This window comes from Schistocerca nitens, chromosome 6 (genome assembly GCF_023898315.1).
Source record: "Schistocerca nitens isolate TAMUIC-IGC-003100 chromosome 6, iqSchNite1.1, whole genome shotgun sequence".
NCBI lineage: Eukaryota > Metazoa > Arthropoda > Insecta > Orthoptera > Acrididae > Schistocerca > Schistocerca nitens.
The window spans coordinates 245285350-245312493 of NC_064619.1; the positions used below are offsets into that span (position 1 = coordinate 245285350).

The window sequence follows — 27144 nt, forward strand, 5'->3', positions numbered from 1 at the left end:
TATATGTCTATGCACAGCTTGTGTAATTTGTGTAAATAAAGGGTTGCTGACTTACGTATGTTCTGATGGCACTCAATAGTGACCCAAATGGATTTTTTAGAATTACATCAGGCGAATTTGGTCACTGAGACAACATGTGCTCACTGTGCTCCTCAAACCTGTCTGTGTCTTCGATTACTACTACAAATCTCATGCAAGCACAGGAGAAAGCATAAGACTGCTCCCAACAGCCTGTGTTTGTTGCACAGCACTTTTTGAGCTGCCATTCACCTTGATAACTGCATTTGTGAGGTTGACCATCGACCTAGTGTGATTCACTCAAAGAGCCAACATGTTTCCATTGATCAAAGGTCAAATCCCAGTAGTCCACTGCAGTCGTAAGTGACGATACCATTGGATCAACACATGAACATGTAGAGGTGGTCTGGTGCAGAGCTCCATGCTCAACAATGTGTGATTAATGGTGTGCTCCAAAACACTTGTCCATGCACCAGCAATGTGCTCTTTCAGCAGAATTGGGACAGATCACCATCTATCCTACTTTAAAAGGCACATGAGACTTCTGGTCTCATGTTCTGTGAAGTTGTGGATGTCCAACCATTTTGTGCCTAGTGGTAGTTTCACTGCCCTTCTACCTCATTACATAGATTATGATGACAGTAGCACATGAACATTCGACCAGCTCTACCATTTTCGAGATACTTGTTCACAGGCCCTGTGTAATTATAATTAGCCCTTTGTCAAAGTTGCTTATCTCAATGTATTTCTCCACTTGCAGCCCATATCTTTGCTAGGGTGATCCCACATCCATGTCTGCTCCACTTACACTCATTTGTTATGGCATCACGTGCCTGCAATGCCACCAGACAGCATCAAATGTCGCGGCGGGCAGTGGTCATAATGTTTTGCTCATCAGTGTACGCTGTTGCTGTAATAGAAACTGTAAGTAACAAACTCTGATATACTATGAAATATGTTACACACAACACTAAAAATCTCAGAAATATCTCTATATTTACATGGATACAAATTGAAATTTGTGATGAAAGATTATTTTTGAATGAAGATAATACTACTACTACTACTAAAGTAGTTTAAAGCATAAATGTATAATTCAGATGATGCCACAGCTGAAATTTCATTTTGCATAGCTCTCAACGTTCAAAACTACTCAGTATACCATGACAAGTGCACACGCTTTGATATAATTAACATGGAAAACACATTTAAATTTTACATGAAGTTTTAGGACCCAGGTTTTCAAAGTGAACATACCTGACATGTGTGATTTTATTTTGACACACAGGATATACCAGAAATCAGCTTATACACACACATATAAGTAAATAAATGTCTGAAATGCATGGGTTTTGCACTTAGCTGGTTTCTTCACACCTTCTGCATTAGCTTGCCAAAGATGAACACTATAGCGTCAGTATTCCTGTATATCGTATTAAAACAATATAAAATGTGGAGTACAGAGAATGTCATCTTCCACATGAGGCGGGTAGGAATGCTGTTCTAACACTCTACTGAATTAGACCTTGTCGCATTGTGTGTGGTTTCTTTCTCAGACACAAAGACACACCATTGTGTGATGGTTGTGGTTTGCAAACATCTTTATGCTATGTGATGGTAGAAAGGAGATTGTTTAGTAATGAGAGGGCAGTCCAACACTTTATATGTGAATGTACACTTTGTTTTAGGCGATGACAGGAAACTTCTCAGGAGTATTATAGTTCTTCTTTCAGATTCTCTTTTTAACTTCAAAATTTTAGGATTAAGAATGTGGCTATCCTTAACTTTTAACATCCTTATTGTGTCAAACACATCCTTTAAGAATCATTTTTGTTATTTACTATACTGTTGTTTCATCCATGTTGAAATGTTTTTTGGAAAGCTGCAGTTGTTTGACAGAAACAAAGCAAAGCAAAACAGCTGCATGCCTCATATCATTTTGGCCTCACTGTTTCTGGGCAAACAGATGACCACATTTTTAGTATTTACAGAAAACTTAAACAGCAGCAGATACATTTGTGCACTGCGACCTACATGCTCACACGTTAGCAGCACATTGCTTTGTGCTGCACAGGTCACTCAAAATGCCACTCACCAATAAGAGTACCAAACTGACTTCGAAACAGCAAGACAAATATCTACTGCAAATTAGTTCAAACCTTTTCTCATAGATAAGCTCAGTGGCTAGGTGGGAAAGTGTAAGACAACAAATCCAAACACCCAGGATTCAGTCCTGCCACTGCTAGAACATTTTTGTCATTTATTGCTTCCTTCACCTGTAGTCATGGATTGTTAGTGTGAAATATGCCAAACTGCACTGTGACTCTTGATTCAATTTTTTAAATAGTAACTGGCTGGGTTCAGATGTCAGAGAAAGCCAGTAGCATAATATATTGAAAAGCACAATGCCTACTAAACCATTATGGTGTTAGCATCAACATTTAGCTTGAGGGTGGCGTTGTCTTAGTATATTTCAGCAACTAAAAAATTGATAATCAATAACAAAATTCAAGACGACAATGCACCTGACACCAGGAGAGTGTGCATTCCATATATTGGTGTTATTTAAAAAAAAAAAAAAAAAAAAAAAATCGGCTGATGTGTTTGTCAGTCAATATAAAAACTCTTTTACCTCCAACAACACATTATTTCGTAAGACACTGCACATCATAAAAACGAATACTAATAAATACTCCAACTCTACCATCTGTAAGATAAAGTGTAACGTGTGTCTACTACAATATGTAGGGCAGACAGGCCAAACTTAAAGACCAGATTCAAGGAATATATAATTGTGTTTTAATAAAACACACTGGGTAAATTTGCATTTGGTATCTACGTATGTGTCACATAGTATGTTTTTGACAATACAGACAATAACCAGGTCAGTGACATAAATAAAGACTAAAAAGTGAGCCTATATGAAGAACGAGAAATTTTCATACAAAAAAGAACAAAACGATAAAATATAGTTGCAGTGAGCTTTCTAAAAGCTTCACTTACCCACTGGTTAATTATTGGTAACAAGGTACAGCTGTTTTTGCTGTAACAATAAAAAGGATGAAAACCAGAAGTCACCTCCGACTCGATTACATAAATATGTTATAAAATAAATATAGTATTTAAGAATTTAAATTTACCATGTATATGTAAAAACTGCAAAAATAGGAAATAAATACTAAGTATTTAATATCTGAATTGTGATGAATTATTTAATTTAGTTGTTTTCTTAGAATTGTCATCTGCACTATCTATCCTTATTTATACACTGTTTGGGCTATTTATGTTTTGATACACAATTCAGTGTTACAAATTTATGTATGTAGTAACTGTATATTGTGCTCAGATTACTGGAAACCTATCTAAGCAGTTTTATCACCATTTATAAACTTCAGTAGTGTATCTGATTAACATGACATGTTGTAACTATTGGAGAGAAAAAAAAGAGATATAAACTTGATTACTTTCATCCAGCTGCTACATCTGAAAAAACTCAACTATCAATGCTTGATCAGGTGTAAACACACCAATTATGCCTTCGATGTTAGTAGTAAATGAGACTGACATAGATAACTGATGTTGGTATTTTTCTACTTTTCAAGATAAATTTCTATTTGTCACCTGCAGTGCTGTATTATCTATGTGTGTAAGGGTGCTAAAGTTGTGCACCATGCAAAGCTAATCCTGGTGATGATTGGGGCGATGATGACAGTTAGAACCTTGCAGCATTTTTTAAATAAATGAATGACTGGGAGTGGAGGGGTCACAGCACAATTATTATAAGTCCTTCCCAAGAACTGGAAACAAATTTCAAACAATGTGTGCTTATCTTCTGATTTAAAGGTTAGTGATAGGAGTATAAGAACCTTTACACCAAATATACTTCGGTTCTTTTGGAGCTCGAATCTATAATAGACGTCCATCGCAGATCATAGCCATCAAAACAGTAAAAACTTTTACACTTTTAGGTTAAAAAGATTTTACCTGAGATTTGTATGTTATAGTCAGTATATTGATTTTGCTTTGTGTGTATATTCAAGTAGTAAGAATTATGCTCACAATTGTCCTTAGTGTGTATGTGTGTGTCTAATTTTCCAGCAGTTAATGGCTGAGGAGCGCAGTGTGTCGGACAATTTAACTGTTCTTCCTCTACCAGTTGTGGACAATGACAGCATCAAAGTTTTACTCGGTTCGTTAACATCAACACCCTCAAGTGAAGCAGCCATAGTCTACGCAACTGGTGTTAAATTTGAAGATGATCAGTCTGACAACAGAAGGTATGTTAAAATCTTAATTTTTATCTCTTTCACATACTTCGTATATTATCCCAAAAGAATGATTCGAGACATGTGGCTGGTTACCTCATATACATACTAACTATGTGAAGGTTTCTGCACACAGTACTGATGATATTTCTATTTTAATGGTTGCAGTAATGGCCCCCAGCTGGGGACACAGTTATATTCTTTTGAGTGCATAAGAAATAAAATGTATCAATAGATTCTGAATCCGTGATTAGAATTTATTACTGCTTGACTGATAAGTGCAGATGATGTGGGCACCAATGTCATGGATTTTACATTACATTACATTACGGTGCACAAGCTGTATTCCATGGATCTTTTACAGAGTAGTCTCTGGCGTATGGAAAGAAGCCAGTGTGTTCCACATTCTGTCTTTACATGCACCAGTCATGCCCAACTGATCACCATGTAATCCTCTGTTGGTGGTGTCATCGGATGCAGTAGGGAGGGGCGTGTCGTCAGTTCACTGTCCTACCATTTCTTGATCTTTGAACCAATACTAATGGGTTGAATAGCTCCTCAGTAGCCTCATGAGGCTGAGCATATCCCGTACCAGTCCTCCCACCAAGGAAAAAATCTCAGGCATACCAGGAATTGTACCTGGGTCCCCCACATGGCGGTCAGCTATGCTGGCCACTTAGCTATTGATGTGGATGAAAGAAGTTGAAGATTTAATTTAAGTGTAATACAGAGGCATTACTTTATTACAGGGCTAATTTTAAATATAAAATAAACCAAACTAAAATATTACATTTAAGAATTAGTGTGAAGAAAATCTTCAGTGGAATAGAAGAAGGTGCGGAAGTTCTTTCGTTCAGTAGCCAGCCGGAGTGGCAGAGCGGTTCTAGGCGCTACAGTCTGGAGCCGCACAACCGCTACGGTCGCAGGTTCGAATCCTGCCTCGGGCATGGGTGTGTGTGTTGTCCTTAGGTTAGTTAGGTTTAAGTAGTTCTAAGTTCTAGGGGACTGATGACCACAGCAGTTAAGTCCCATAGTGCTCAGAGCCATTTGAACCATTTCTTTCATTCAGTCTTCAACAACAGCACATTATCTACCTGATACATAGCGTGCTCTGGTAGATTGTTGAGTACATGGGTAACCTTGTGTATTACTCCTTCTTGTAGTATTGATAGCCTCTTGAAGTCTTTGTAGAGCTTGTTTCTGGTCCTAGTGGTATTTATATTTGCCACTATTTTTTAAGATAAGAGAAATGTTGGTAACAACAAAGAATATTAATTTTATGTAGTAGTTGCCAAAATACTCTGTTTTCTGAAGAGATCTCTGCAGAACATTCTAGAATTGACACTAGATATAGTTCTTATAACACATTTCTGTATTCTGAAAATACTGTCCCTGTATGTTTTCCGGAGAAAATGATTCTGTAACTCATTAGTGGTTGGATATATACAGACTAAACTAACTTTTTTCAGTAACATCTTTAATTTTGGTGATATGTCGGTGCTCAGTTGCAGTTAATATTATGTTAATGATTTTTAGATTACGACCATTTGTATGCAACTGAGCAAAGGTAGTATTTGTTTTACCAGACTTGGTTTCACCTCAGTTTATTAAGGCATAATCAGTGGCCTGAAGAACGTGTACTATTTCATTTATATGCAGCACATTCAACTTGCATATTCTACCATTGTACATCTAATTTAGTTTTGACCTGGGTACTTTTCCTCTATTATTTTTTATTGCTGACTATGTATGCTAATACTGCTCGATGTGTGCTCTTTCTTTAGTGCTGGTGAAGCTGTTCTGCATGTAGCACTAAAAATGACAACAATATGTAACATTTAACAATGTTTGGAAAGTTCTGGTTGAGAATTACGAATCGTTTAGGAGCAAAGGAGACGACCCATTGAAAGACAGAACCACTGGTGCTCAGTTGACTGTCAGCTCTTTCCTAGCCCACAGTGAGTGTACTGGTGTGAGGTGGGAGTGCAGAACACTCCACGAAATCCAGAGCCGAAACAATCCCAGAACACTGTTGTTAACCTCTCCACTAAAATCTTCAGCCCCATAGAAGTTTCAGCCCTACCTGGGGGCCTCAAATTCAGCCCTACTCCCAGGTTTAACTGTGTTATACTTGTGAAAGATCTACTCTCTTTCTCCTGCTCCGTACAATGGAAACACTTCTTTGCTACTAACCCTTCCAACCAGAGCCAATCCAGTCCCAACATTGAACCCTGCCTGGCCCAATTCGTATTGCCATCCAACCATGACCCTTCCACGCTCCTGCCTAACCATCCCCTAATTACCTTCCAGGAATTCCAACTTTCCAACCTGGTCGCACCATCCTTCCCCAGATCCTTCCCTAAGAACATCAACCTTTCAGCAGAAGAAAAGAGTGCCCTACACAACCTAAAAATGTATCCTGACCTGAGCATCCACCCGGCAGACGTAGATTCCACCACTGTTGTGACGAATCAGAGTGACTACCTGGCAGAGGGCCTCTGCCAGTTGTCCGACATCTACACTTACAAGCTCTGCCTAAGTGACCCCATCGCAGAAGTCCAATCCCTGCTGAAATCATTAGGCCTTTCCCGGAACCTCTCCCCTGAATCTGTCTCCTTACTCACCACAACCTTCTTTGTGCTGCCCCAAAATCCACAAAAATAACAATCCTGGGTGCTCCATTGTGGCTGGTTACAATGTCCCCACTGAAAGAATCTGTCCTTGTTGACCAACATCTGCAACCAATTGTCCGAAACTTAGCCTCTCACGTTGAAGATAACCTCTTCCTGCACTGGCTCTTCACCATCCCCACACCCATACCTCCTGGGTCCCTACTTATTATTGTTTATGCAACCTCCTTATACACCAACATTCCTCAAACCCATGGCCTTGCTATGATTGAACACTACCTCTCCCAATGCCCTGCAGATTCCAAACCCACTACTTCATACCTCGTACACCTAACCAACTACATCCTAACGCCTAACTACTTCACCTGTGAAGGAAAGCCATACAAACAAATATGTGGCACAGCTATGGCACCCACATGCCACCATGCTATGCCAATCTCTTCATGGGCCACTTAGAGGAAACATGCCTAGCTCCCCCCCCCCCCCCCCCCCTCCTCTCTAGTTCAGGTTTATTGATGACACCTTTATAATCTGGACCCAAGGCCAGGGTGCCTTATCCTCATTCCTCCACAACCTCAACACCTTCTCTCATCCACTTCACGTGGTCCTCCTCCACCCATTGTGCCACCTTCCTAGATGTTGATCTCCTCTTGTCAGGTGGCTCCATCCACACCTCAGTCCACATCAAACCCACCAATCAACAACAATACCTGCACTTTGCAGCTGCCACCCCTTCCGCACCAAAAAATCCCTCCCATACAGCCTGGCCACCCATGGTAGATGCATCTGCGGTGATGAAAACTACCTCGCCCAGTATTCTGAAAGCCTCAAAAAGGCCTTCACAGGCAGGCAATACCCTCCAGACCTAATTCACAAACAGATCTCCTGTGCCATACCCCCACACACAGCTGATCCCCACACACACCTGATCCTCACATCCATTCGAAGCATAAATGACAAAGAAGCATCTCCCTGTCACCCAATACCACATGGTACTGGAATGACTGAACCATGTACTTCGTCAGGGCTTTGATTGTCTGTCATCATGCCCTGAAATGAGGGACACTCTACTCGAGATAATTCCAAACCCTCCCAAAGTGGTCTTCCACTGCCCACCCAACCTCAGCAACATCCTAGTCCATCCCTATGACACTCCCACTCGCAGTCCCCTGCCACAGGGATCGTATGATGTGCTACATACAGAACAGCTTCATTAGCACTAAAGAAAGAGCACACATTGAACAATATTAGCATAAACAGTAAGCAATAAAAAATAATAGAGGAAAAAGTACAATGGTAGGTGACCCAGATGCAAGACCTTCCCAATCCATCTACCCAGCACTACCTACTCCAGTCTTGTCACAGGCTTATCCTAACCCATCAGAGGCTGGGTCACATGTGATAGCAGCCGTGTCGTATATTAGCTCTGCTGCAATCACTGCACAGCATTTTACCTTGGGATGACAACCATCCAGCTGTCAACTAGAATGAGTGGCCACCGCCAAACTGTTGCCAAAAACAAGGTGGACCACCCAGTGGCACAACATGCAGCAGAGCACAACATGCAGCAGAGCACAACATGCAGCAGAGCACAACATGCAGCAGAGCACAACATGCAGCAGAGCACAACATGCAGCAGAGCACAACATGCAGCACAGCACAACATGCAGCACAGCACAACATGCAGCACAGCACAACATGCAGCACAGCACAACATGCAGCAGAGCACAACATGCAGCAGAGCACAACATGCAGCAGAGCACAACATGCAGCAGAGCACAACATGCAGCAGAGCACAACATGCAGCAGAGCACATCATGCAGCACAGCACAACATGCAGCAGAGCACATCATGCAGCAGAGCACAACATGCAGCAGAGCACAACATGCAGCAGAGCACAACATGCAGCAGAGCACAACATGCAGCAGAGCACAACATGCAGCAGAGCACAACATGCAGCAGAGCACAACATGCAGCAGAGCACAACATGCAGCAGAGCACAACATGCAGCAGAGCACAACATGCAGCAGAGCACAACATGCAGCAGAGCACAACATGCAGCAGAGCACAACATGCAGCAGAGCACAACATGCAGCAGAGCACAACATGCAGCAGAGCACAACATGCAGCAGAGCACAACATGCAGCAGAGCACAACATGCAGCAGAGCACAACATGCAGCAGAGCACAACATGCAGCAGAGCACAACATGCAGCAGAGCACAACATGCAGCAGAGCACAACATGCAGCAGAGCACAACATGCAGCAGAGCACAACATGCAGCAGAGCACAACATGCAGCAGAGCACAACATGCAGCAGAGCACAACATGCAGCAGAGCACAACATGCAGCAGAGCACAACATGCAGCAGAGCACAACATGCAGCAGAGCACAACATGCAGCAGAGCACAACATGCAGCAGAGCACAACATGCAGCAGAGCACAACATGCAGCAGAGCACAACATGCAGCAGAGCACAACATGCAGCAGAGCACAACATGCAGCAGAGCACAACATGCAGCAGAGCACAACATGCAGCAGAGCACAACATGCAGCAGAGCACAACATGCAGCAGAGCACAACATGCAGCAGAGCACAACATGCAGCAGAGCACAACATGCAGCAGAGCACAACATGCAGCAGAGCACAACATGCAGCAGAGCACAACATGCAGCAGAGCACAACATGCAGCAGAGCACAACATGCAGCAGAGCACAACATGCAGCAGAGCACAACATGCAGCAGAGCACAACATGCAGCAGAGCACAACATGCAGCAGAGCACAACATGCAGCAGAGCACAACATGCAGCAGAGCACAACATGCAGCAGAGCACAACATGCAGCAGAGCACAACATGCAGCAGAGCACAACATGCAGCAGAGCACAACATGCAGCAGAGCACAACATGCAGCAGAGCACAACATGCAGCAGAGCACAACATGCAGCAGAGCACAACATGCAGCAGAGCACAACATGCAGCAGAGCACAACATGCAGCAGAGCACAACATGCAGCAGAGCACAACATGCAGCAGAGCACAACATGCAGCAGAGCACAACATGCAGCAGAGCACAACATGCAGCAGAGCACAACATGCAGCAGAGCACAACATGCAGCAGAGCACAACATGCAGCAGAGCACAACATGCAGCAGAGCACAACATGCAGCAGAGCACAACATGCAGCAGAGCACAACATGCAGCAGAGCACAACATGCAGCAGAGCACAACATGCAGCAGAGCACAACATGCAGCAGAGCACAACATGCAGCAGAGCACAACATGCAGCAGAGCACAACATGCAGCAGAGCACAACATGCAGCAGAGCACAACATGCAGCAGAGCACAACATGCAGCAGAGCACAACATGCAGCAGAGCACAACATGCAGCAGAGCACAACATGCAGCAGAGCACAACATGCAGCAGAGCACAACATGCAGCAGAGCACAACATGCAGCAGAGCACAACATGCAGCAGAGCACAACATGCAGCAGAGCACAACATGCAGCAGAGCACAACATGCAGCAGAGCACAACATGCAGCAGAGCACAACATGCAGCAGAGCACAACATGCAGCAGAGCACAACATGCAGCAGAGCACAACATGCAGCAGAGCACAACATGCAGCAGAGCACAACATGCAGCAGAGCACAACATGCAGCAGAGCACAACATGCAGCAGAGCACAACATGCAGCAGAGCACAACATGCAGCAGAGCACAACATGCAGCAGAGCACAACATGCAGCAGAGCACAACATGCAGCAGAGCACAACATGCAGCAGAGCACAACATGCAGCAGAGCACAACATGCAGCAGAGCACAACATGCAGCAGAGCACAACATGCAGCAGAGCACAACATGCAGCAGAGCACAACATGCAGCAGAGCACAACATGCAGCAGAGCACAACATGCAGCACAGCACAACATGCAGCACAGCACAACATGCAGCACAGCACAACATGCAGCACAGCACAACATGCAGCAGAGCACAACATGCAGCAGAGCACAACATGCAGCAGAGCACAACATGCAGCAGAGCACAACATGCAGCAGAGCACAACATGCAATATTTCAATGGCTGCTTCACAATTCGTGCCATCTGTATCCTACCCACCACCATCTGCTTTTCTGACCTGCACAGATGGGAGCTATCCTTACAGCACATCCTTTGCTCCCGTTGGCCTAACCTAAGATATCTCACTGCCCCCCCACCCACTACCCAAGTGTGTGTGTGTGTGTGTGTGCGTGTGCGTGTGCGTGCATGTGCGCACATATGTTTCTCCTTTAAGCCTGATAAAGGAAATTCATTTCGAAATCTAGCAAAGCTCTGTACCTTTTGTTTGTGTGCCTGTTGATGACACAATGGTTTCACATTTCGATGAGTCATCTCCTTTATTCCTAAATAATGCACAACACTTAAAAGGTTGACATGGTGGAAGAGCGCATGTGTACAGTTTGCGTCATGTGCTGAAAATTGTGTTTAGTGTTAACACTCTGCCATCCGGCGACACCACATTGGTACCGTGCACGAAATAGCGGTCAACGGCCGGCGACACCACAGTGGTGTCATATGCATAGTATCACTCAGTGGCCAGTGACACCACAGTGGTGTCATGAGCACAATATCGCGCAGTGGCCAGCGACAGCACTTTAGTATCTTTTGCATTCTGTGTGTGTTTTGTTTAGGTAACAAGAAGTTACAAATGACAAGTTTCTTTTTATAAGTACTTGCACCCTTTCATCATGGGAGATGAAAGAGACGATATTATTATTTACGATGCACAGAGTAAAACTTGGAGGTTGCCACTACGTCGCATACTTCTCATCATGATACGGTTGACAGACTTTCCGGTCACATAAAGCAAGACCAACTAATAGGCCTACGTATTTCCAAAACAAATAAACAAAAATGAAGAAACTGCCATGTATGTTCCCCCCCCCCCCCAAAAAAAAAAAAAAAAAAAAAAAAAAAACCTTAATGTGCAGTCATGTGGAGTTGTGTTGCATCTTGGAGACTGTTTTGCTGCATATCATATGAAAGAGAAATACTAAGTACCAAAGACAATGCAAATAAACAAATATATGAAACCAACAAATTTTCCATTTATTTACGTATTTATATCTTCAAAATTTCATGAAAGTAGGGGAACAGGGTTGAGATATTATGAGAAATAATGATGAGATTAGTAAAACGTAACAATTTATAATCTCCCATTAATGTCAAGAATGATTGGCGACAAGCCAAGTAATCCGAATTAGTGCTGCTGGCACCAAGCAAATAATTTTGTACGAGATGTGCGGATGGCAAAGTTTTAAAAGCAGAATGACAGTGCTTCGTTAGCAGTGTGGCAAGAGCACAGGTAGAGCTATATCAGTACCCTCAGTGTCCGCCTCCGTACCGTAGCGGTAGCGTTACCGCCTACCACGCAGGGGGCCCGGGTTCAATTCCCAGCAGAGGACTGGGTTTTGTGTGTCCTTCATCATCATTTTCAACATCATTGACTCTCAAGTCGCCGATGTGGCACCACCTAAAAAGGACTTGCAATACGGCGGCCAAACTCCCCCTAATGGCGCTTCCCAGCCAACAATGCCATACTATCATTTCATTTCATTTCAGTACCCTCAGTAAGTTATAAGAAATATATTCGGAGAAAAGCATCTAGGACAGAGTGTTCTGTCACTTATGTCTACAATACCACAACATATAAGTTGAATGTGATGCATACAAATGAAAATATATGTGTGTTTCAGGCCATTGATGATTCCTTAATAAATTGAAGTGGAATATGACCCCAAAAACACTTATTGCCTTTATTAGTTGCATACAGATAGTCCTAACCTAAAAATCATTGACTTAATAGTTCTTACACTACAAACATAGCTTAACTAAGGTGCTTCATTAGCAATAGACAATGAGTTTTCCAATTAAGGTGGTGATCTATCTGTAGTCCTGAAAACATAACACTTTCCACAAACCATCTGTTGATGTTATCAAATATTTCATTAGCTGCCATTTCAGTAAAGGGATAGGTACTAAATTTTTTTCATATGCTTGTATCATACACAAAAAGGCCAAAAATTTGCATCTTCTGAAACTGCAAGTTGAAGATATTTAGGTATATTAGAAACAACAAAACACCCAAAATAGAACCTTGTGGTATGCCACATATGATAACTTCAAATTCTGAATGCCCATTGTTATGTGATTGGCACAGAACTGATACACGTTGCTTTCTGTAATTCATATAAGATAAAAATCATGAACTTGCTGCATATACTATTCCATAATATAGTCCGGCTTGCCACAGCAACCAGAGACAGGTTTTGTGTGTGTGTGGGGGGGGGGGGGGGGATTCCCCTACTTCAGGAGGGGCGGCCTTTTGCCGAAAAATTTAAGTGTATAGCAGTACTTTCATCGTGTCTGTTAGTGACTCAGCTTTTCTCTGTACAGTGAGTAGCAGTCTATCTTTTTCACAATATTATTGTTATTCCATCCTGGACTTACCACTGTTTGATCGCATATTGTTTTTAACTTTTTGATGACTCATGTTATCAGAAATCTTAGCCAAGTTACAAAATATTCCCAGTGGGAGTAATTTTGCATTTGTTGATTCTGGTGCATCATCTGTGAAGCCTCTTCAAGTGACAGTCCATTTTGAAATACAGACTATGTACTATGTAGCAAATTTTCCCGTATAAAGTGATAGGGGCTGATATGATATTTCTATCGTTTCTGTATTCCAGGATTTAGGTACATTTAATCTGCGTTCACAGTTTAATTTCTTTGGAAAACAGTTGTCATGGTAGTCTGTGACTAATTATGGAATGCATTAGATTTTTTACTTACACCAGGGCTTAATAACACAAATTTTCAGTCTGTATTTTTTATTTTCTTTTTGAAGTTCTCAACTCCTTTTACATTTATTACCCTTGTAGTTTTCCCATTGTTTTTATGTGACATGCACTCTGCTACTGAACATCAGGAGTAAACCTTCGTGGTCTGAGAAGCACTTAATTATAGAAATTACCGCATGATTTTCCAGTCTCATTGCATCTATAAAAATGCTGTCAGTAGCTCCTCTAATTATTGCTGCAAATTGTATGAGTGGATCTAGATTATATGACATGGCAAGGGGCCCAATTATACCTCTAGTATAAGAATGCTCTAAAAAAATTAAATTTTATTATTACTGACTCATTCTGCTTGGAAGTCAAGAAGTTTAATAATGCACAAATTGTGTCATAAGTAATTCAAAATTGCCAGCTGTAGCCCTGTTTATTGTGACTATTATTATTGTTTCTTTACTTTCTCAGACGTTAAGTCTGGTTAAAAATGGAAAGTGACGCGGACCTTGATCAGGCGTCACTTCCTTTTAACTGTACGGTATGTGTTATATTGGATTTAGGAACTTTCGGGTAATTGAACATGTATCAATAATTACAGATTTCTGTAGTTGTATACATAAGTTTTGGATGTAGCTGTATTGCATTGATGTACTGGTGGATATTGTGTGGTATGACTCCTGTAGTTGATAGTATAATTGGTATAATTGGTATAATGTCAACTTTATCCTGATGCCACATGTCCTTGACTTCCTCAGCCAGTTGGATGTATTTTTCAATTTTTTTCTCCTGTTTTCTTTTGTATATTTGTTGTATTGGGTATGGATATTTCGCTTAGTTGTGTTAATTTCTTCTTTTTGTTGGTGAGTATGATGTCAGGTTTGTTATGTGGTGTTGTTTTATCTGTTATAATGGTTCTGTTCCGGTATAATTTGTATTCATCATTCTCCAGTACATTGTGTGGTGCATACTTGTATGTGGGAACGTGTTGTTTTATAAGTTTATGTTGTAAGGCAAGCTGTTGATGTATTATTTTTGCTACATTGTCATGTCATCTGGGGTATTCTGTATTTGCTAGTATTGTACATCCGCTTGTGATGTGATCTACTGTTTCTATTTGTTGTTTGCAAAGTCTGCATTTATCTGTTGTGGTATTGGGATCTTTAATAATATGCTTGCTGTAATATCTGGTGTTTATTGTTTGATCCTGTATTGCAGTCATGAATCCTTCCGTCTCACTGTATATCTTGCCTTTTCTTAGTCATGTGTTGGATGAGTCTTGATCGATGTGTGGCTGTGTTAGATGATACGGGTGCTTGCCATGTAGTGTTTCCTTTTTCCAATTTACTTTCTTCGTATCTGATGATGTTATGTGATCTAAAGGGTTGTAGAAGTAGTTATGAAATTGCTGTGGTGTAGCCGATGTATTTATATGAGTGATTGCTTTGTGTATTTTGCCAGTTGCTGCGCGTTCTAGAAAGAATTTTCTTAAATTGTCTACCTGTCCATAATGTAGGTTTTTTATGTCGATAAATCCCCTTCCTCCTTCCTTCCTGCTTAATGTGAATCTTTCTGTTGCTGAATGTATGTGATGTATTCTATATTTGTGGCATTGTGATCATGTAAGTGTATTGAGTGCTTCTAGGTCTGTGTTACTCCATTTCACTACTCCAAATGAGTAGGTCAATATTGGTATAGCATAAGTATTTATAGCTTTTGTCTTGTTTCTTGTTGTCAATTCTGTTTTCAGTATTTTTGTTAGTCTTTGTCTATATTTTTATTTTAGTTCTTCTTTAATATTTGTATTATCTATTCCTATTTTTTGTCTGTATCCTACATATTTATAGGCATCTGTTTTTTCCATCACTTCTATGCAGTCGCGTTGGTTATCCATTATGTAATCCTCTTGTTTAGTGTGTTTTCCCTTGACTATGCTATTTTTCTTACATTTGTCTGTTCCAAAAGCCATATTTATATCATTGCTGAATACTTCTGTTATCTTTAGTAATTGGTTGAGTTGTTGATTTGTTCCTGCCAGTAGATTTAGATCATCCATGTATAGCAAATGTGTGATTTTGTGTGGGTATGTTCCAGTAATATTGTATCCATAATTTGTATTATTTAGCATGTTGGATAGTGGGTGCAGAGCAAGGCTGAACCAGAAAGGACTTAGTCTCCTTGGTATATTCCACGCTTAATCTGTATTGGCTGTGATGTGATGATATTTGAATTTATTTGGATATTAAGTGTGGTTTTCCAATTTTTCATTACTATGTTTAAGAACTGTATCAATTTAGGATCTACTTTGTATATTTCCAATATTTGTAGTAACCATGAGTGGGGTACACTATCAAAAGCTTTTTGGTAATCAATGTATGCGTAGTGTAGCGACCTTTGTTTAGTTTTAGCTTGATATGTCACCTCTGCATCTATTATCAGTTGCTCTTTACATCCTCATGCTCCTTTGCAACAGCCTTTTTGTTCTTCATTTATAATTGTGTTCTGTGTTGTATGTGCCAATAATTTCTGTGTAATGACTGAAGTTAATATTTTGTATATTGTTGGTAGGCATGTTATGGGGTGATATTTTGCTGGGTTTGCTGTGTCTGCTTGATCTTTAGGTTTCAGATAAGTTATTCCATGTGTAAGTGAATCCGGGAATGTGTCTGGATCTGCAATGTAACTGTTAAATAATTTAGTTAGATGTAAATGTGTTGAGGTGAACTTCTTTAGCCAGAAATTTGCTATTTTATCTTTTCCAGGGGCTTTCCAATTGTAAGTAGAATTAATTGCTTGGGTGACTTCATGTTGCAAAATTTTTACTTCCGGCATTTGTGGTATCAACTTGTATGTGCCTGTTTCTGCTTGTATCCACCGTGCATGCCTGTTATGTTGTACCGGGTTTGACCATATGTTGCTCCAGAAGTGTTCCATTTCTGTTATGTTTGGTGGATTGTCTATTTTAATGTGTGTGTTATCTATTGTCTGGTAAAATTTCTTTTGGTTTGTGTTGAATGTTTGGTTTTGTTTCCTTCTATTTTCACTTTTTTAGTATCTTCTAAGTCGTTTGGCCAATGCTTGTAATTTCTGCTTCTTTTCATCTAATTGCTCTATCGCTTCTTGTTGTGAGATTTTACCTAACCTTTTTCGTTTTTTTTTTTTTTTCTGACTTTTCATTTCTTATAAATTGTGTTAGCTGTCCGATGTCTTTTCTCAGTTTTTCTATTCTGATCTGTAGCCTGTGTTGCCATGCTGGTTTTGTGGGTTTCTTGTGTGTGTTGGTTGGTTCTGATCTCTGCCTAGTGTGTATATTTAGTGTAGTGAGTGCTCCTATATAAACCAGTAGTTGTAACTCTTCCATAGCTGTGTTTTCATTTATTTTGTTGTGTATGATTGCGTTGATAGTTTTTATTGTTGTTTCGACTTGTGGGTTATTTGGCGGTCTATGCAAGAATGGTCTTATGTCTGTATTTGTGTCTTTGTATTCTATATATGTCAGCTGAAATTTTTCTTCTATATCTAACATGTGTGTCACTTTGTGTTCTATTTGTACTTGTTCTGGTGGCTGTCTTAAGATTTCGTTTTCCTCTGATTGTTTAATTGATGCGTGTTGTTCTTTGTTTGTTTGCTCTGGGATGTTTGAATCCATTACTGTATTTTCTTCTTCTTCTGATTGCACATTATTTTGTTCCAGTATTTGTTGTACTTGTTGTTTTTTTTTTAATTCTGACTGGGGTATCCTGTTATTTTTGATTATTACATGGATCTGATCAGCTAGTCGTTGTTCTGTTAAAAATTTTAATTCTGGGTATCTGGTAATAAATGTTGTGTATACTTGTGATCTGTATCCAGTTGTGTTGGTTCCTAGGTTTGTTGCTTGGTAATAACAGAACATGAGGTGTCGATTAACTTCATCTGACCATCTCATTCTCTGTCTTTGTTTTCCTTCTAGGGTGGTTGCAGGAAGCATATCCTGCAAAACACCTCTATTTGGATTTAAATCAGTTTCCAGTTGGCTAGCAGTGTTGTTACCATTGTGGGCGGGCATAGGGTTCAAGCGTGGTCCCCGACCATGACGGCGCTTGTCCGAGGCTTCTTTAGTTCTGTCCTGAACTAAAAGGGGGTTAGCCCTATTAGTGGTTTGTTCTTTTCGTCGCCTTTTACGACTGGCAGAACATACCGGAAGTCTATTCTTTTCCTGGGCCTCCATGGGATTTATTATTATTATTTTCTCTTTCCTGTCTCAGACGTTATGTCTGGTTAAAAATGGAAAGTGACGCGGATCTTGATCAAGCGCGACTTCCTTTTAACTGTATGGTATATGTTACATTGCATTTAGGAACTTTCTGGTAACTGAACAAGTATCAATAATTACAGATTTCTGTATTTGTATATATAAGTTCGGATGTAGCTGTATTGCGTTGATGTACTGGTGGATATTGTGTGGTATGACTCCTGTAGTTGATAGTATAATTGGTATAATGTCAACTTTAACCTGATGCCACATGTCCTTGACTTCCTCAGCCAGTTGGATGTATTTTTCAATTTTTTCTCCTGTTTTCTTTTGTATATTTGTTGTATTGGGTATGGATATTTCGATTAGTTGTGTTAATTTCTTCTTTTTATTGGTGAGTATGATGTCAGGTTTGTTATGTGGTGTTGTTTTATCTGTTATAATGGTTCTGTTCCAGTATAATTTGTATTCATCATTCTCCAGTACATTTTGTGGTGCATACTTGTATGTGGGAACGTGTTGTTTTTATAAGTTTATGTTGTAAGGCAAGCTGTTGATGTATTATTATTATTATTATTATTATTATTATTATTATTATTATTAACCTTTTTGAAAATCTAGTTCTGCAGCACAAGCTTCAAAATGCTGGTCACTGCAAAATCTGAGTATTATTGTTGTTATTATTATTATTATTATTATTATTATTATTAGTGTCTCCTCTTAATGTACATCGCAGTTCCTACTTTCTCCATACTGGATTAACAGTAACTGGATATTTATATCCACATTTAACACAGACATATGTCATACTCTGGATTTTACTGTCTAACCATTTAATGGAACTTGTAAAAAATCTGTCTAACCAATAATTTAGAAACAGAAACTTCAATAGACACAATAAATTTTAGACCTATCTTTCACTAACAATTGTTATGATGAAACATCTTTTCTTCCTCTTCCAGATTGTCAGTAAAATAAGATCCACTGTTAATTGCACATATGTGCTAAAATATGCTTGGGAAAAAAACTAACATTGGTAAAAAGGTGGTGTAACTCAGTCCTATAATCTTACAGCACACTAAGTTAATTTGCTCTCCCAGGTTTTGAATTTTAAAATTGTGATCAAATAGATGTAAATATTTTTGGTTTGTTCTTTTTTGAATGTCAGTCTCTACTTGACATAGGTGGACAAAATTAGAAGAGACATTAGTAACTGAAGCACAAGGTACTTTGCCGATGATCTTCAGACCAACACTCCAACTTTTTTCCAATGAGACTGTGAATACCTCCAAACCCATTGCTATTGTGAGAGGTAAGATGGTTTTGTGATTGATATTATGTTCATATAATGCTAAATTATCAATAGAATTAGCCTTGTAATTTGTTGATGTATAATGGGAAACTGTATACTGGTTCTCTTTCGCATTAACAGAGCCAATATATGTGAGAATAATTCTGAAGAATCCTTTACACATTCCACTGCCTCTTTTGAATGTTCATTTATTGTGGAACTTTAAAAATGGTAAAAGTGAGATAAGTAATGAATCCAGCAAAAGTACAAAGAATGTTGAAATTGAAACACAATGCATAGATGCTGTTGTTGTTAAGCCGGACAGTGATGAAGAGGTAAGTGTGTGTTGTGAAACATTGAAATATTATATTATTTGTATTTTTGTGTGCTACATTGGCTTCCTAAATCCTCTTCTGGAGTGTTAAACACTCTTTTCTTTTCATTCTGTTACAGAAAAAATGATCTTCATCAGTTATATTGACTCAGTGTTATTTAAATACTCCCTCTTGTTTATTAATGAAATGACTCAGTTGATATTGGTCAAGAGTAACTCACCTATAGCATTTAAAAATAGTAATCTGTCTGCAAACATCAATTATCTGTGTAACACAGCTAACATGTATGTTGAGATCTTTAATCAGTACCATGAGATAATTTGGAGGAGGCGTGTTTAGTAAGAGAGGTCATTAATTTTGTTCGAATTTGTTGGCTTTCCCCATTTTATTGCCTTATATCAAATGGGAACGTTCAAATACTTTTGCACAAGAAAATAAACCCCCAATGAAGCAGGGAAAGTTTACTTTGAAGTAATTTTTGTCTTAGTGTTATTGTGTAAATTGCACATTTGAAATTCATCTGAAGTGGAATTTTATTACTAGCAACAAATACCATTAAGTAAGAAATATACTGCAATTGAGTGTAATGATTACAAATTCATAGAAGAGGGGTCTTCTGAGGTATGATTAATTGCTTTACACTAAGTTTGTATTGTTAGCTTTTGTTAGATGAATTCTTTGCTTCCTTAGCTGCAATGCATCTGGAAGATACTTCAGTAAAACAAAAGGGACTGAAAGTGGAAATATGCCACCACCTGGGCCTTGATGTCAAAATGCTGAGAGAAACTTTTAAGTGAAGAATTGTTGAATTGAGCTTCTTGGTTAGTTTTTTGATGTCTTAAATCTATTTAATGGTTATCCAATTGGGCCATACATAATTTCATATGTACTGTTTCATGTACTGTATGACCATTAATGTCTCTTTCTAGTACCAGCAAGTCATTGCACAGTGTACACTGAGGTGATGAAAGTCACGGAATAGCGATATGCAGATGACAACAGTGTTTTGTGCGCAATGTTTGAAAGGGTAGTGCTTTGGTGGAGCTGTCATTTGTACACAGGTGATTCATGTGAAAAGGTGCATGATGTGATTATGGCGGCACAGTGGGAATTGAGACTTTGAAAGCGGAACGGTTGTTGGAACTAGACATGCAGGCCATTCCATTTTGGAAATCGTTACGAAATTCAATATTCTGAGAGTCGCAGTGGCAAGTGTGCTGAGAATACCATATTTCAAGTATTACCTCTCACCACGGACAACACAGTAACCAACAGCCTTCACTTAATGACAGAGCGTTTGCGTTTGCATAGTGTTTCAGTGCTAACAGACAAGCAGCACTGCGTGAAATAACTACAGAAATCAATGTCAGACATATGATGAACATATCCGTTAGAACAGTGCAGTGAAATCTGCCATTAATGGACTATAGCAGCAGACGACCAATGCGAGTGCCTTTGCAAATAGCATGACACCACCTGCTGTGTCTCTCCTGTGCTCGTGACCATATCGGTTGGACCCTAGACAACTGGAAAAACATGGCCTGATCAGTTAAGTCCCAGTTTCAGTTGGTAATAGATGTCGGTAGGGTTAGAGTGTGGAACAGACACTACAAACTCATACATCCAAGTTGTCAACAAGGCACTGTGCTAGCTGGTGGTGCTCCCTAATGGTATAAGATCTATGTCATAGATGTGACTGAAAGTCATGGTAAAGGCATCCATTTTGGGCTCTCCCCATCTTCAAATGACCGAATGACAAATATATTTTGTTACAGTCTTGCAAAATTACACACACATATATAAACAGAGCCCCTATGCTAAACCACCATATAACAACAGGACATTTAAGAGGTATTACATACTCTTTGATACAAAGTGAACATAAAACTTTGACAAAGTTGTCAATTAAGTCAAAAGTGATGTAAGTTTTACAATTACACACAGCAAAATGAGGTTTCAACTAAACATGTGTTCTGCTAACAGCCAAGTGATGTGGCTGTCAGCTGTTCCTACTAAAGAGAACTAGATGGCACGAGGTGGCTTACGCCCTGTGGCACTGCCGTCATGGCTGATACTTCGTTACAAATAGAAATAACACTATCAATTACAAAACTCATACAATTTTCAGTTTTTTATGCCAACCTTAGGCGAAGACAAATTTAAGTCATATAGGGTTTTATTTCATAGTGTGTGCTTGTTAACACTGGCTAGCTTAAGTGCTAAGGTGCTACCACATATGATGCACATGTAATTACAATTTATAATTTGAATTTATAAGCATGTTAGATTGAACAGTAGACTATACATAACTTTTCTTTCCTTGCCCCCTCTTAAGTTATACACACCACACTATGCCAACATGAGAATAGGCAGTTACAATCAAGTTACAGTTACTTGCAATAAAACTGTTCAAAAAATATACTTTAAACAGAAAAGACAGAGCCTGTGTCAATATGTAAAAGCTTTTATGTGCACCACAATGCATACAAAAAAGTGATGCCTAACCAAGTGAAACATGGAGTTACAGTTATTTATTTATTTATTTATTTATTCATAAATACCCTCTATTTTAATCAAGAACTCATATGTGATGTATACAGGATTTTCTACTAAAACACATTTTTGTAGAATATAGGCTAATAGTTTTACCCTATGTTAAAAGTTGCTAGGTAAACCAACGGATATGTAGGAGAATCCCAGTCTACCCACAGGGAGGTATCGAAAAAGGCCCTTGTTTTTTTGCAGACTGAACTTTGTTAATGCCGACCACTTAGTGTTTTAATACATAATCCTGTATACATCATAAATGAGTTCTTAATTCATATAGAGGGTGTGAATGAAAAAATAAAACTAATAAATAAATCAATAACTGCAGCTCCATGTTTCACATGGTTAGGCATTGCTTTTTTGCAAGCATTATGTTGCCTGTAACAGCATTTACATATTGACACAAGCTCTGTCTTTGATTTTTATTGTATATTTTTTAAATGGCTTTATTGCAAATATCCATAAATTGTTTGTAACTACCTATTCTCATGTTGGCATAGCATTGTATGTATAATATAAAACAGAGGAAGGAAAGAAAAGTTCATGTATAGTCTATAATTTGATCTAACGTGCTTATAAATTGCAAATTGTAATTATGTGTGCGTCAAACACGGTAGCACCTTAGCACACAAGCTAGCCAGTGTTAACAAGCACACTCTATGAAATAAAACCATATATGACTTAAGTTTGCCTGCACGTAAGGGTGGCATAAAAAATTAAAAAATTGTACAAATTTTATAATTGATAATATTATTTCTATTTGTAATGACTTATCAACCTTGACAGCAGCACCACAGGGCATATGCCACCTAGTATCAACTAGTTCTCTTGAGCATGAATGGCCACCAGCCACATCACTCGGCTGTTAGCAGCACACATGTGTAGCTGAAATCTCATTTTGCTGTATGGAACTGTCGCTTTTGACATTGCTTGACAACTTTGTCAAAGTTGTATGTTCACTTTGTATCAAAGACTATGTATTACATCGTAAATGTCTTGTTACTATATGGTGGTTTAGCACAGGGTCTCCATTTATACGTGTGTGTAAATTTTGCAAGATTGTAACAAAGTATATTTGTCACCAGGTCATCTGAAGATGGGCTGAGCTCAAAATGCATAATGAATGAAGAAGTAGCCCAAAAACAGACTGTGACTATTATATCATCACCAACCAGCTATTTTAAAGTCTGTTGTTATCTTGGTATGGGCTGTGTACATGGAATGGACTAGGACCTCTGATCCAACTGAACTAACCATTGGCTCTAAATGGTTATGTTCAGCTACTTGGAGACCGAAAGAAAGTTGGAATTGTTATGGATGACAGTGCGCCGTATCACCGGGTTAAAATTGCTAGCGATTTGTTTGAAGAACATTCTGGACAATTCAAGCAAATGATTTGGCCACTCGGCTTGGCCAACATGAATCCCATGGGACACTTATGGGACATAGTTGAGAGGTCAGTTTATGCACAAAATTCTCACCGGCAGCACTTTCTTTGTTACTGATGGCTATAGAGGCAGCATATCTCAGTATTTCTGCAAGGGACTTCTGACGACTTGCTGACTCCATGCCATGTCAAGTTGCTGCACTACACTGCTCAAAAGGAGGTCCAACACCATATTAAAAGGTATCCCACGACTCGTGCCATATCATGTTGTTGCACTATGGCAGGCAAAAAGAGGTCTAACACAATATTAGAAGATATCCCATGACTTTTCTCACCTGAGTGTAAGGTTTTGTGAAATTAAGACTATTCATGTTTGCTGTAGACCAGTTGTTGACTTGTTTAGTTATCAGTCATGTAATGGTTGAGTTTATGCCCTTCATTGGGATGCATGTGTCATCAGTAATCATTAGATTTCATGCAGTCCTTTGCACACATTGGAGAGCCTTTTTTTGTATATTAAGAACAGAAATGGGCAGTACCAAACTTTGACAATCCATACTTTGCTTCTCCATTGTCAGTTTAGTTTTATTCCTGTGATGTTATTTCTCAATGTTGTCTGCTTCCTGTTCTGAGAGAGGGCTATCGTTAATCTCAGAATGTTTTCATGAGTGAAGTTTCATGGACCAGTCAATAAAAATGTTATCAAAGTCACAGTATATTAACCCTTTGGCTGTTGCAGCTGCACATCCAGCTGGCCATGTCAGGCATGCCCTTGAGGTCACCTCAGTCATTTATCAACACTAACAGCCATCTTTGTGGTCTGCTATATGTGCCAGAGCTCTTGGCTCCACCGAGCTCGCAATGTGCTGAGTATTTCTGGAGCCAAGGCAGTCTGAGTGTCATCACCGACATTACAAATAACCACAGTGTATCTGGATACTTATTCCATACCTTTAAATCTGGAGGTGAACTGCTCGACAGACATAATGTACACTGAAACTGCTTATGCTGCTAACATGTAACTCCTCATCAAAGGTTTTCTTTCATTTGCAATTAGTTCTTGTGAATCATCATAAGGCCTCTGTATACATCTGAGTTTTATTTGACATCTGATACTTAATTATCAGGTTTTTAAACATAACTTACGATGTAAACTCGGGAGAACCCGTAACGATCAAACATTGATGTTCGCCTGTACTACCACAATAATTTGCCCACAAACAACTTTTGAAGGAAGTGTCAGATGCTGAGATATACTTTCGAAGCTATTCACTATGTCTTAAGCTCATTAACCCAATAAATTATCCTCGGGGAATCTTAAAAATCAAAAAGTCAGCATTTCTGAATTCTTTTTATACACAACGCAATTGTTACTCTACAACAGAAATATACTGTACATGACATCTCTATATATACGTAACATAAATACATATATTTTTTGTGTGTAACATCTCTACATACAAAAATGAACTGCCGTCCGCTAGTCTCACTAAAACTCAAAAATGGCTTAACCGATTTGGATGATTCTTTTTTTGTTGCATTCATAATTGTTAAGGGAAGGTTTGTGTGATAGAAAAGTTTGGAAAAGTTGCCTAGAAAATTGGAAAGTTCTGGAAATACGGAAAGGGCTATTTTCTGTGATTTTAAACTATATTCGTTATTCATGATTGAAACAATTGATATGAATAATTCTTTTTTTGTTTTGTTCATTATGGTCTTAGACTTGAAGCATCCAGTCTGTGTTTGTTAGCACAGACTGGATGTTTCACTTGTTCGTACATCAGGTGTTTGTCAGCAGAGTAATTCATTTGGAGAGGCTCTTAAAGCTCAGATAATTTTGAGGTTTTACTTATTTACTTTCATTTTTATTTATTTATTTTTATTTTTATTTTATTTTTTTTTTCACTGTTATATTTCCCATCCTTTCTGATGCAGGCTTTCAACCAGCAATGGTGAAGGTAAAAGTATTTTTTTATTTTTGTACTTATTTTTCAGTTTTCCTTTTTTGTTTTTTAATTTTTAAATAATTTTTTCAGAAGTGAGGGCTTAATTTCATCTTGCAGAAGTAGAAACTAGGCTAAAACTTCTGTGTGTGGTATGTTTCACAACCATGGCACAACACACAAGGGCATGTTGCGTGTTTTGCATTCATATTTTGTTTCTCGGGGCACATTCTCTATCGAGCAGGCTGCACGTCTATTCTATAGTCCACGTTTCTTGGACTGGTCACTTGTAATGACGTGTGGAAAGTGCCTTCCAGGAAAGCGCAGAGGATTCTCATCATCAGAGCATCTTCCTTTCTTATCTGCTCTCTGTTCTGTAGTAAATTTTTCCAAGTTCTCGTACCAGACATAAATGAAAATTATCTGTAAAGAGTGTGAGCATTCAAAACACAATGGTCCACTACAAGAAAAAAAATCTTTTTGCACCATTTTCAGGTTTACACAAAGATTCAACTGATTTTTAGGGCCTCCCTTCTACCCTCACAGCCCTCCCAAACGCTCACCTTGTTTTGCCTTCTTCGGCTAGCTTCTATGCTTTTGTCGTTTATTATTATTATTATTATTATTATTAAGAGTCCATCCTTCTACCTACTTTTTTTTGTTTTTGAAGCCAAATCCTCATTTTTCTTACTTTTTGCAAGTGCTCAGCCACCTCTCTCTCTCTCTCTCTCTCTCTCTCTCTCTCTCTCTCTCTCTCTCTCTCTCTCTCTCTCCTCTTCCCCCCCACCTCCCTCCCCCCCACCTCTCCCCCCCCCACCTCTCCCCCCCACCTCTCCCCCCCACCTCTCCCCCCCACCTCTCCCCCCCCATCCAGCTTCCTATTTTTTTATGTAAGCTGGATGCCTTAATTACCTTTGCTAACATAAACGAGAATAAATATTTCTTCTTAATATTAATTAAAGGAAATGAATCTTCCTCTTGATAATGGAAAGACAAATATATTAAAATAAACTGAACGTGAAGTCTCATCTTCATAAGGGAAACATAAAATCTTGTATACTTTTGAAAAACTTTTTTTAGAACTTCTCTGCTTATAGCATAAGATGATCAAAAAATAAAATACATAAAATTGATGTCTAATTTCTTCATGAGGATGTAGTCTGGTGCGTCTTGCCACAGACTTGATTTCTTTTCTGTAGTGTCTCGCGAAAGGATCGAAGACATTATGGTACCAGTTATCTGTAATCATGCAAGGCTGACATCTCTGAATTCTGTACCAATCTTAATCTATTATTGTTCTGTGTATAATTTTATTCCATGATTCTATTTAGGAAGCGTGCGTAATTTCTTTTGTAGTCTTTTGTCCGCATGATATGATGGTGCTGAGTTATTAGATACACCCAGTAATCTTCTTTGCTTTTATTTTCTGCCTTCAAGATACAGTGCAGCATGTGACCTTTTAGCCAGTTAACTGCATTTCTTTTCATATTAGGATATGGCACTGCGTCTGGAGTCGGAAAATCTGCGGCGGTGAAAACGGTTGGAGATATTCTGTTAATGGTCACTAATTTCTGCTTAACTATATGCCATACGTCTCTTACTCTTTCACACACGAACTAGTGTTCTTCAGTGTCAAGGAGGTTGCATGACG

At 39.2% G+C, this 27144-nt stretch overlaps 1 protein-coding gene across 3 annotated transcripts in view; it reads left to right on the forward strand.

The window, feature by feature from the left end:
- LOC126262211 (trafficking protein particle complex subunit 8) overlaps positions 1-27144 on the forward strand; it is a 309618-nt gene that overhangs the window by 141376 nt on the left and 141098 nt on the right. For 2 of the 3 annotated variants that reach the window (XM_049958637.1, XM_049958639.1), the window contains 3 exons: positions 4117-4295; positions 19175-19302; positions 19423-19616. In XM_049958637.1, the coding sequence (XP_049814594.1) occupies positions 4117-4295; positions 19175-19302; positions 19423-19616 (501 nt within the window). The remainder of the gene's footprint in view (positions 1-4116; positions 4296-19174; positions 19303-19422; positions 19617-27144) is intronic. The other variant, XM_049958638.1, reaches the window with a different exon arrangement.